General features: G+C 35.5%; 1 protein-coding gene across 2 annotated transcripts in view; it reads right to left on the bottom strand.

Annotated features, from left to right (window-relative positions):
- Positions 1 to 7,310: 7,310 nt before the first annotated feature.
- Positions 7,311 to 13,424, bottom strand: part of LOC149781590 (nuclear receptor ROR-alpha-like) — a 32,438-nt gene continuing 26,324 nt past the window's right edge. For both annotated transcript variants that reach the window (XM_089935643.1, XM_089935642.1), the window contains exon 8: positions 7,311 to 9,403. In XM_089935643.1, the coding sequence (XP_089791769.1) occupies positions 9,153 to 9,403 (251 nt within the window). In that variant the 3' untranslated portion in view covers positions 7,311 to 9,152. The remainder of the gene's footprint in view (positions 9,404 to 13,424) is intronic.

A 13,424-nucleotide genomic window follows, 5' to 3' on the forward strand; every position in this document is an offset into this window, starting at 1 on the left:
ATTATTTTCAAGGAAACTATCTCTCAATAATTTCTTTGTTCAAATATTAAAAAATGGTGGAAGAGCTAGAAAGATAAAAGTGCATAAAATATGCGATGACGATGGAATCAAAAGTAAAGATTTGGAACTGTTTTTCGGTAACGGCAAAAGTAAACGGGGCCTATTAGATGAATATACATTTGACGTTCAAGATGTTAAGGAGACTATTGGAGCAGTGGCTGAACTATGAGAAAAACCAAATTCCCGTTCTTAGCTTTTATTTAGGGTCAGTTAAAAAGAGACACGTAATTTGCAAAAAGAGAATCTTGAACCGAAGTCTAAAAGAATGAAAACAACCCATTAGAAACAAACAAACGAAGTCATTCAACATAATCTCTTTCTTCAATATCTGCCAAAAGAGAAGAAAATAGGAAAGCAAATTGACTCAGACCTCCAGCTGGGACCGTTCTTATCAGATGGCGACAGTAAGAGGGACACAAATTTAGCAATGAATTCCAAACAGTGGCAAACGGATACACGTATGACAAATTAGCACAGAACAATTTGGAGAGGAAGTGCGAGCTGTAAAGTTTCTCATTTCCGTAGTGGTCAGGCATTTTATGAGATGCTGAAGTTTTTCCGAGGTAATGCAATCATGCACCAAAAGCATCCACATAAAGTGATACCTTAATGATGGATATGAAAAAAGAGCGGAAGATGGCGGGGTTTTATGAGAATGCATTACCGAATTTTGGACCGCTTTTATGAAAGATCCACTGTAGGAACTTAGTTGTTGTTGTTGTTGTTGTAGGGTTTAACGCCATTTTTCAGCACAGGATAGGCTATACATGGCGGCCAGTATTATTGGTGGACGAAGAACCCGGGAAAACCCCGGAAAGAACCACCGACCCACGAGAAGTTACTGGCAAGCTTTCTCACATATCCACATTGGCCAAGCCCGAGGCTCGAACCCACGCAGACAGAGGTGAGATGGCAGTGATCCGTGACGGAGAGCGCTTTAGACCACTCAGCCACTCGGGGCCCCTAGGAACTTAGTATAAAGTACCGCAGCATCGACATATCATATGATAAAAGTGTGTGTGATTAGGATGTTTAACGTAGCTTTAACATGTTTTTAGTCATATCGCTACGCTGTCTGCAGTGTAGCAGATTATTGTGATGTCTAGAAATGAGACATCGTACCGCAGACATGTAGCATGATGCCCCACCTTGTCACATTATTCTGACACCAGGCCGACCAATCCTAACACTAACTTCTTAATGCTGAGCACCTAGCAAGGCATCTGATTGTACCATTTTTGTTTAAGTCTTTGATATGACTCGGCTGGGGTTATAACCCACGACCTCCCGTTTCCGAAGCGGATGCTCTAACCACTAGGCCACTTGAGCGGTCATAGGATAAAAGAATTGGAGAGCAGTAGCCAATATTTTAGTGTATGGGTGGAGAGAGTACGGCTACTTTCCAGTTAAAATGGCCCCAGTATTAGTTGAGCACTGTATGAGTGGTATAATACCTCAGACATGGCTGGTCTCACTTTTCAAGTATGTGCCTAGCTATATGACTAACGTGCTGCAGTAAGCTGTAACTGAGTTTAAAGGTGTGGGTGAGGATGAACTCCTTGCAGTAATGGACATTTTTACGGGGGAAAACCTCTAAAGAGTTTTGACAGAAATAGCACATAAAGAACTCATACAGACATCGAAGTTTGTCACGGATTGTTGACAGGAACCTTTGAAGGAGATCGTCATAACAGATGAAAAACTGAAAGGCATTTATACAAACCTTATTCCAAACAACAGATCGGTCTTGAAGATTTTACAAAGTGACCTAAAGAGCGGAACATGCTGTGGAAGATTCTCTGATGAGTTATTTAGATGCGGGAATTAAATTCAAACATGCTTCAGCATTTTCTCAGGTTTTGTACGAGGGACATATTTGATGACACAGAATGCAATTACTGTCCATTATACTAGTTTGACGGCTTTTCACGAATGCTATTGCCCATTTATGTTCTAGTACGCTATTAAATAACGAAGACCTGCGAACTTTTCATGGAATTTAGAAGTTAAAAGGGTGCTAAAGAGTGACATACGGGTAATGGATGTCGTATAGATTGAAATCTTATTTTATTTAGCCGTATGGACTGGACTGGTTCTTTTTGACATTTTATATAATTTTTGGCAAGGTTTTCTGCTTCTAATTTGAAACTGCACAGGAGTAGTAGTTGTTATTATGGTTGAACTGTGAAAACATTATACGTGTATAATTAAGGCCTGCATAGGAAAATTTGAAGTAAGAACCTTCTTATATATCAGTCTATTCTTCCATGTGTCTGTCCGTCCATACGTATCGTAACTAGCACATTTTATCAACCGTTAAATATAACCAGTGTCAGTTTTTGTACATGAGCTGCCGGTACATACACTTGTGCGTATTAAACTTGTACTGCCTTGTACGTGTAGATTTGCATTTAATGGGGTATCATCTTTTCGTCTTTAATATTAGGAAATTAGTAATCACTTTTGAAAGAAGAGGAAAGAAAAAGCTACAAAAACCACTGCACCTTTATAAGAGCAGTTACTTATAATTGCTGAGTTTAGGAATCATTCAACATACCCTGACGCTAATTGCCTTGCAAATTGTATCTTAGGCTTAAATGTACATTTTGGTGAATTATATATTCGTCTCGGGTTTGAGACACTATGTTGCCGGTCGATTTTAGATCTTGGCATTGAACGTTTGCCAGTTTAAGCCCCCTCAAAGCTTGGTAATGTTTAAACGTATTCTTGTGACATTTGGTACGCAAAAAAGCCTTGGTACAAATGTGTTTATTAACGCATTCTCGCTTCATTTGTTTTAAAGGGTCATTGTTCTTTTTTAATTGTGCGTCAATATCAGACCATTGATGACACTTATTTCAGTTTTTAAAACATTTTTTTAATTGTAGCTTGAAGCGCTGTATTTTATGCTAAACCATCTTACACCAATTGGCAACTTCAATGTCAATTCTACGAAATACTCCAACTGTCAGTCGATTAGTCTGGTTCCCTGACCTCACTCCACTCCGTTCCTCATAACGGAGTGGAGAGAGGTCAGGGAACCAGACTATCAGTCGTTTGCTATACATCTGGATCACTTTGGTTGTTTACCAAACAAGGATTGAAAGATAAACAACGAATGATCCAACTATTTTTTTCTATCTGGTATCACGGTACCAACTGTTTTTCCATATACCTCAATGTTAATGTTTTGTGAAATAAATATACTTTCTATCCTACTTGAGCATGCATGTCACACACTGTCATAGCGAACAATGCTAGATTGTCAATTTGACAATGACATAACCAGGTACTCCATTGCATTTAAGAAAGATAACTCTACTGGAACTAGACAGGAGTAAGAGTTATCTAGTCACAACAAGCACATTTTCAGCTATGTGTACCATATTTAAAAAAAAAATCATAAAAAATACAAAATATGATCTAGATAGAAATTAACACAAACTCACATGTTGCCAAGAGACTCAACTTTTTTTTAAGCCCAGCAGAAAGAACAATTCTTACATAATGCACCAATCATAGCTAGTGTTGTTCTTTAATTCTGAATACAATGTTCCCTACACCTTAAGATCCGCCCACCTGGACTTGCGCAATTGGTACCGTTATACCATCTCGGTTAATCCTCCAGGTATAACAGTACCAATTGCGCAAGTCCAGGTGGGCGTGGCTTAAGGTGTATTTCGAAATAAACAACAAAACTAGCTGTGATTGGTGCATTATGTAAGAGTTGTACTTTCTGTAAGGCTTAAAAAAAGTTGTACCTCCTGGCAACATTTGAGATTATGTTAATTCCTATCTAGATGATATTTTGTATTTTTTATGATTTTTTAAAAATTTGGTACACATGTCTGAAACTGTGTCTGTTGTGACTAGATAACTCTTACCCCTGTCTAGTTCCAACAGAGTTATCTCTCTTAAATGCAATGGAGTACCTGGTTTTGTCCTTGTCAAATTGACAATCTAACACTGCTCTCTAGAAACGTGTGTGACATGCACACTAAAGTACAATAGAAAATATATTTATTTCTCCAAACATTAGCATTAAGGTCTATGGAAAAACAATTGGTACCGTGATACCTCCAGTAGATTCTTTCTCTTAAGACATAACCCATTTTCACAATGGGGCAGAACTAAAGTTATCTTCCCAATAATTTGTCCTGAATATCTTGTAAGTGGCGCCGGGAAAGCAACTAGCACCATGTTCACATTACCCTAATTACTAAAATTTAAACTAAAATAATTTAATATATGATAATTTAATATCTTTGTTCATGAATGTGTAGCTCGTTACAAAGAAAATCAAGGGATGGTGTAGACCAACAAAAAAGATGGAGAACAACTTGTTGGTCTTTGATGGGGGTTCTAACCTGTAACAGTATATAGTTACAGGTTAGAATCCCCATCCATTGATTTTCTTTGTAACGAACCCCTGTGGATGTAGATGAAGATTAGGTGTCCTGAAAAAAAGTGATGCTTTTCTTTTTCTTTTCATTTTATATAAATACATGTTACCTAACGTTTCATTTTTAAGTAAAGCCTCTAATATTAGTAATGATGTATGTAGGTATGTGTGTGTGTGTGTGTGTGTGTGTGTGTGTGTGTGTGTGTGTGTGTTGTAGGGTTTAACGCCATTTTTCAGCACATGATAGGCTATACATGGCGGCCAGTATTAATGGTGGAGGAAGAACCCTGGAAAACCCTGGAAAGTACCACCGACCCAAGCTATGTATGTATGTATGTATGTGTGTATTAATATGCTATTATAATTGATAATTATGGTAAATATGTATGGCATTGATGTTACACATATGTGACTGAGTGACCCAGTATCACCTTACACCCTCAAAGCCAGGACTGAATGGGGCAAAGTTTGTTTCATTACTACCGAACTCAACCAAGGCAATTTTGAACGCATGTCAAGTGATTGATACATGTATCTTGCCTTGTATGAAAAGAAACATATCTTTGTTGTAGACTCAATGAAGTCATATCAAATGTTTTAAAAAAAATAAATAATATTGTTCTTTGGATTATTAAAATAGCTCTGCAACTGTATGTAGGTATGCTTTCATCTACGTATAAAAGAAATAATATCTTGTTTAAACAAAATTATATCTTGCTTAAATAAGATATGATACTGTATATTAGGAGGGTATGATGCTAAATGTTTTTCGGGCCTTGTTCCTAATTTTTTCACTCAGAAAAGAATAATTAGACTTAATTGTTTGGAATGATGATAGTATGTGTGAAATAAATTGTACCTTTAATCTGGAAGTTTATATATTTTAAATTCAAAATACTACTACTACTTCTACTGCTGCTGCTTACCAGTCTCTGAAGGTATAGGTATCCACCCATCCATATATCAACCATCTAACGTTCATGTATGTGTGTGTATTTACGTATGTATGTCTGCATAAATGAATTAACAGCCTTTATTTACTCCATTATTGAAGAGTTCAAACTATACAAAGCAAACTCAGAAGGGGCGAGAGACATATGCATGCAAAATAACAATACATGTTGAAACAGACATGTACATCAAAGAACAGAAAAGTAAATTTACTTATGGAAGTGTAATATTTATTGCAATCACAGTGTATATATTGTTTAGATTTTTAAAATGCTTACTTAATGGGATACATGATGTAAATATATATCTTTAAACAAAACGCCAAATCTTACTAATAATATATATCACCATAATTAGATATACTGATCATAAACCAGAAGAGCTTATGGACTGATCCGTCATTCGTCGTCTGTCCGTCCATTAGTACAGGTTTATTATTATCACTACTCCTCCTACTCTACTTAAAGAATTGCCATGAAACACGTACATTCATCTCATGATTGAGATGATCATAAATGAATAGGGTGCCGCACAGACACCCAATATGGTCGCTAAAGTGGCCATCTTGAAAATCTTTTCATAGCTCCACATCCTAAATGGATAGGCATATCAGTATGAAGTTTCCTTTAGAAGACTTCTTATGATTGTCCATGGTGCCAATCATACATTAAATATGGTTGCCACTGTGGTCATTTAGAAATTTCTTTTTATCGCTACTCATGCTGTATAGATAGTCGAATCAACATGAAGTCTGCATTACCAACTTCTTATTGTGTCTATGTGATCCGAATTGCTCCATTTAGTCATTCAATATGACTGCCATATTGTCTATCTTGAAAATGAATGGTCATATTGGTAAGCCGTTTTCATTAGAAGACATCTTGTGATGTCTACTTGGTCATAAATGAAAATGGTGCCGATCGGACTTTTAATATGACTGCCACAATGACCAGTTTAAAACCTTATCACTACATCTCCTGGATGGCCTGTCAAATTGACATTTTGATTTCACCAAAAGACTTCATATAATGTCTAGCTGGTACTTAAAAGAAATGGTGCAAATCTGATATCGAATAAGACCACCATGGCATCCATCATAAAAAGTTTGTTTTCACTGGTCCTTTAAAATGGAAAGTCATATCTTGGGGTTTCCATCTAAAAATGTCTTACGATGCCTTGTTGGGCATAAATTAAATAGGTGCCAAGTTGACATCCAATATGTCCTTCAAAGCAGATAATTTTGAAAAAAATACCACTGAAGAATTTCAAAGATAGTTTCAACACTATGCAGTTTAAACAAAGAAAAGGATTTTGTCTTGAATGTAAAGAAATTCGATTTGGCAAGCAGAGTGTCAGTCACTTCGAAGGAATCTTGTTACATTCATTATAAAACAAATTTACAATCATGTATGAAAACATATATACGTCTAAGTACATACATAAAGACTAAAGACAAAGAAATAAGAAAGAAATTAAATAGAAATAAAATACATATCTCAACAACCTATGTATGTATGTATGTATGTATGTATGTATGTATGTATGTATGTATGTATGCATGCATGTATGTATGTCTTTGTAGACATCACTCTCTGTCCTGTTTTCCTGTAGTCTGTGCAAGAAAGGGTCAAAATTAAGGCTGCTCAGTATGTTTTTCTGTAGTTGTTGTGTAAGAGGTTCTTTGGAAAGGCCAATCCCTCTCTGTTTTCCTGTAGCCTGTGCATGTACATACTTTCCTTTAGTCTGTGTGTGAGAGGGTCTTGTTAATGGTCACTTCCTGTCTTTCTCCTGTAGTCTTACATAACCTATTGAGTGTTGAATGTACTAAGATTTATTAGAGTCATCATTTTTATTTGCAAAACTTCTCACATTTTAAATTACCTCTATAAAACGAAAATATTTGCAAATCATTTTTATTGGTTTAAAAAAATGAATCTGTGTTTTTCTACACATAGAAACTTTCACCCTAGATAATGAAAACATAACCAGGAGAAGAGATAATAATGGAAAACACATGGGTCTTAAAGCAATGGAAGAACCTCATGGGGGTTTCAATTTTGTCTTTATCATATATGCCATTATACCAGCTGTAGAAGAAAAAAAGTCATTTGAAAAGCTGTCAATAATATTTTACAATTTAAATCTACCACTCCTGAAAATAAGATGATTTTATTCTACAAAAATGGTATTTTTATGCATTCTACAGCCAAAAAAAAAATCAATATGAACCAGTCTGTTGGGTTAAGGAAATATTGTACTGGTGCTGTTGTGTGTGGCTGAGTAAATGGCTTGAGAATGTTATTATATGTACACAACAAGCTGTTAATTGGTTACCTTATTGTTGTACATCGGAAAGTTTATGGACAAATGTGGAATGTTTTATGAGATGGTGTAAGTACTAAAGAAACCCAAATTGGTTCATGATGGTTTTTGAGTCTCAGAATAAAAATCAGCTGAACTTTAGTGGAGGTGAGATTAAAAGGAGAGACTGACTGAAAATGGTTTCAGCAGAAACCCTTGATGTAGTATTAGTGAAGGAAACAAAAAAATGCTTGTGCAAAAAAAACCCAACCCACCCACAGGAATGTATAGTGAGATATACAACTCTTCCTTTTCATTTAATGACAATACACTGACTGGTATTCATTCATTGTTATTCTAACATTCTACATTAGAATCTCATTCATGTTAAAAGGTGTCTGCTTGATTATAGAATGAAGATAGTACATGTATAAAAAATCACTTATTTTCTTTCCAGTCCCATTAAAAAACAAAATGTAAGCTGAGAAAACTTGTACTGGTGTAGAAGGCAATCTAAATATCAAAATCTGTAAATCTAATGGTTTGATGTCCTGGTTCTGTCACATGTATGATTTACCATAGGACTCCCAAGAAGAACATTCCTTTACTAGACTAGTCAGATAAATCAACCCCCCAAATCTGTGTTGATACTGATAATCGATATGTGGGTCTGATGTCACCTGCTCATTAAAATGTGGAGATTGACTGCATGCAAATCTTTCTGGAATAAATATGCATACACTTTAGACACAAACAAGTAATTGGTAACAGATATATCTAGCACAAAATTCAAAATGGCCACAGGAGAGAGGGTTATGCTATTCCAAACATAGGATTTGCTCTGGAAATATAATGTGTAGGTCACCAAAAGAACCCTTCAACCAATGGTAGCTCAACAGCTGTGAGAAATACTGGTAAGTCTATAAAATGTACACTGATGTGTGCAGCCAAGAATATCTGCAAATTTGTGCATGTTTTAATGAATAGGTGATATCTCCTAAAGCAAAAAACAATATCGTCATGGGTTGAGTTATCAGCCTATTACTATATGTATTAGCTTATAAGTCAAGTCGAACTACACACAATATAGACTGACCTGCTGTCACAAAATATGCTAGCAGATCAGGGTCTATATTGTTTCTTCTACTTGTTACAGATTATAGATCCAGATCTGCCAGTGGATTCTGTGATGGCAATTCTGTGTCTGTGCAGTGTGTAGTTCGATTCAATTTATAAGTAAGCATGTACAGTAAAAATATGTGGTGGTTGATGACAAGGAAGCTCCGAATATAGCTCACTGTGCTATACTTACAATGTATCAGCTCTTGTGAAAGAGAAGCTTGAGTATCACATGCATGTAAAATAGATAGCACCTGTGGTTTGCTGATGAGATCGTGATGCATACCTACCAAACACTGAAAAATACCATGAATAACATCTATGAATCATCTACAGAGAGTAGTTCTGTCCACAAGGGAAATTGTTTGTCTAAGTCCCAGTCACTGATAAAGGTCTTATTATATTTCAGTGACAGTTCCGTCAACTCACGCATAGCAGCCAATCTGTCAAGTAGAGCAGAGAGTCGTTGTTTGGGGTTATCATAAAATTTCTGTAGGGTAAGTTCAAGGCATGTGACATATTTCATCTGTAGCTCCTCTACCTTCTCTCCATTTTCCAAATCACATCGGTCTGGAAATAAATAAAATATTGGTAAGCCCTAATGCTTCAGTCGCAACTGATTGCAATCACAAATTCCCATGCCTTTCATTATACACCTCTCCCTCGATAACTTGCACACAGCAGGGTCCACAAACATATATTGCACTATAAGTGAGGTGCAAGATACCATCAGGGAACTCCAAAAATTGACAAAAATCGCTTTGACATCGAGAAAACCGTGGGGGTGGTGGTGCTTAAGCGGTTTTAGGGAACTGGGCTGTTTATTGACTGAATCCTCATTTTTCAATCACGTTGATAAGAATTTTTACTAATGCGCTTCTCCTAATGAAGATGTTCATTATTCTGTTCAAATAACATTTATTTTCAAAATGTCCAACATATGAAAGATTGTTCCAACTGGTTTCAACAACCATCATGTGTATGTAGAAAAATCTGTGTATTATGTCACTGCTTCTTGTTTTTCTTGATGAGCTTGGTTGCCGTAGTGGTGTTTAATATTATCCTGTCAAATCAGGAGTCCACAGGGCAGGGAAATAGACTAACTGTTGATACTCCACCAAACAAGATTCCTCTTTTTTTCTCTCAAAAACACACAACATTTATTTTGTGAGACAATAGTCTACGTCAAAACTCAATTTTTGTATTGTTCAGTTAGTACAATATTGATTTCATGATTTCATTGGAAGTAATAGTGAAACTTCTGATCATCCTTGGGGTTATCTCTAAGTGCCAGTTAAAAAATTCTCTGAAACTCGCTTGCCCATAATGGTCCATATCTGTGAAATCAAGCTCTTTATTTTATGAAGTATTCATTTCGCTTGGCTGTCTTTTTTTTTATCTTTGATCACCATTATGAAAGAGTCGGTTAATTTAAGGTAGTTTATGTTACATACACAGTAACATTTTATAAGTGTTTAATTGATCAAATGAAGTGAGTTCACCCGACATACGATCATGGCCACTAGATTTTAAGTGTAAGATTTTTGTGCCTTTTAACTTTACTTTTATTCCACCTCCTTTATTTGATTCAAAAGACATAATTAACATGGTAATACAAAGGAGGCCAGCTTTTAATTCTGCGCAACAATACAACAAAATCTTCCGGAAGTCAGTTATCAAAACACAGTCGGCACTTAATTAGGTTCTCAGAGAAACGCTAGCGGACATAGCTGTTATGGTAGATTGACTCATTTTATGTTTAATTACAAGAGGACACATTGCATTCATGATGATTACACTTAAAAGGAACTAAAAGAAAGAAGTAGAACGCAGATTATTTAATTTGTATTTATTTATTCAAGTACTGCCTCCACTTGGCATAAATGTTTCATTGATAAAAATTTCCTTAAATATCATTAATTGCGATGTACTAAGAATGTCATTTGGAAAGAAATTCTTTTAAACTGCATGACCTATTTTTAAATTTGATATTTCATAGTGTTGATTACACTTTCCAGGTCCTATCTACCGTTTTTAATGATGAAACGAGCGATACATCAAAGTTTCCGTTGCCAATTTTTGATCTCGATTTTCTTCAAGTTGAACAAATAGGGATCAATTTTTAGGGTATTTTCTGGTTTAAAAAATGGGAGCCACACCTGACCCTGCATTATAAGATGGTTCACTCAGGGCGTGAGTTATCGAGGTAGTGGTGTATGTTCATTTATATTTACTGCATCATATACACCAAAATGTTTGGCAGATAATGAAGTTTAACATACATCATTATCACATTTACTCTCCAACTCACTGTGTTGGAAAAGGATAGAAACTATTTTTAAAGTAACAACTTGGGAATATTAGCATCACAAAATATTTTCCGCCAAACGTTTCAGATCAACTCAAAACAATTACTAATGAAAAACCATGCTAATATTTCAACTATACAATTTTGGACCTATCGTGCTGAGAGGGACTTGGTCCAATGTCGAAGCTTTTCTTTAAAATTTGGAACATTACATTTATGTACTATTTATACAAAAAATATTGAAATTTTGTTCTTCATTTTTATTGGGTGAATCAGTGTCACTGAAAAACTGATATGCCATATGACAATATCCTGCTTTTAACAAAATTCTAATTTAAGTCCAATAGACTTTAGCATATCTGGATATTACTAATTTTTATTTATATTTCTACCAGTTAATGGTAATTTGTTTTCTGGAGAATATTTTGTAATTTTCAATTCACTCTTGACAAATTTTGGCCATATATGAAAATCTCGTGTAAGATGTAATTTGCTCCCAAAGATGCAAAATAATCTTATGTATATATTTAAGCATTACAAAGAGTTGTGATTTGAAATATGTTTAATTACACATGCATGCAAACCCTTCGAAAAGTACAATTTTTGTATGCTTCAGCATTTTTCAATACAGGTCAAAAGATTACTTTGATAAAGATTCCTGAAAAGAGATCTCTTTCACTATTTCACATGACACAGTTATGTCACGATTCTCAATCTATTATAGGAACTGTGAATAAACAATCTCTCTCACTAAGCCATGTATCATTCATTCCTATTCCTATTTCAAATTTGTTCCAATATAGTCTGTGCTCTTGTTAATTTGTTCATTGTAGCTCCAATGTTTTTAAACTCATTTGATTTGCTAGTTCCTATCCTGAATTGCCTAATCTTAAGCTTAGTATTTAATCCCTACCCACCTCTTAACTCGGACCCCACCCTAATCCCTACTTACCATCAAACTCTGATCCCCAAATTCAATCCCTACCCACCTCTTAACTCAGACCCCACCCTAATCCCTACTTACCATCAAACTCTGATCCCCAAATTCAATCCCTACCCACCTCTTAACTCGGACCCCACCCTAATCCCTACTTACTATCAAACTCTGATCCCCAAATTCAATCCCTACTCGCTATCTAACTCTGACTCCAACCTAATCGCTACTCACCATCTAACTCAGATCCCCCAAATTCAATCCCTACCTGCTATCTAATTCTTACTCAAACCTATCCCTACCCACCATCTAATTCCTAACTTAAGCCCTACATGCCATTTTACTTGATCAAGAACTTAATCCATACCTGCTATCTAAGTCTGAACCCACAATCTTCCCATAACTCCTGTTGAACAAGGTCTTCCAGTTGTACATTACTAAAAGCAAACTCAGAAAATTTAAATATGTAACATGTCCTTTGACCCCTTTTAAGGACCCAAGGGGAAATAACAAAAACGAATTTATCATCCTTGTTGATATTTATCATAAGAAGATGTTTTGTGAGTTTCCTTCCAAAGTTTAATGTCAGAATTATGGACTGATGGATGGATAGACAGATGGACGGAGGGTTTCACAATATCCCCATTGCCCAAGTTGGAAGATAAGAAGTTATTTGTCAACATACATGTATTTAGAAATGAATGTGAGTGGAGATCTGTCAATATAGTAACACATTTAGCACAAGTGTAAGTGTGGAGTGGAGATCTGTTATAAATACAGTGGCACATTTTACACAAGTGTAAGTGTGGAGTGCAAGTGTGGAGCAAAGACCAATGATAAAAATCGAAACACATTTTATGAGCTAAAGTATGCAGCAAAGATATGATATAAATAAAGTAACACATTTTACATGAGGTCAAGTGTGGAGTGGAGATCTTCCATGAATACAGTAACACATTTTGCATGAGTTCAAGTGTACATTGGGGATCTGTTATGAATACACTAACACATTTTACACAAGTTCAAGTGTACAGTGGAGATCTGTCATGAATACAGTAACACATTCTACACAAGTTCAAGTGTGGAGTGGAGATCTGTCATAAATACAGTAACACTTTTGACGAGTGTAATTGTGGAGCAGATATCTGTCATAAATATGGAAACACATTTTACATGAGTTCAAGTGTGAAAATAAGACCTGTCATAAATAAAGTAACATGTTTTACATGAGTTCAAGTGTGAAGTTGAGATCAGTCATATATATGAAAACACTGTGCATGAGTTAAAGTGTGGGGTGGAGATTATCATACATAGAGTAACACATTTTTTTACATTTAAGTGTGGAGTGA

This window comes from Sinohyriopsis cumingii, chromosome 15 (assembly GCF_028554795.1).
Source record: "Sinohyriopsis cumingii isolate HCF-2022 chromosome 15, ASM2855479v2, whole genome shotgun sequence".
Taxonomy (NCBI): Eukaryota; Metazoa; Mollusca; class Bivalvia; order Unionida; family Unionidae; genus Sinohyriopsis; species Sinohyriopsis cumingii.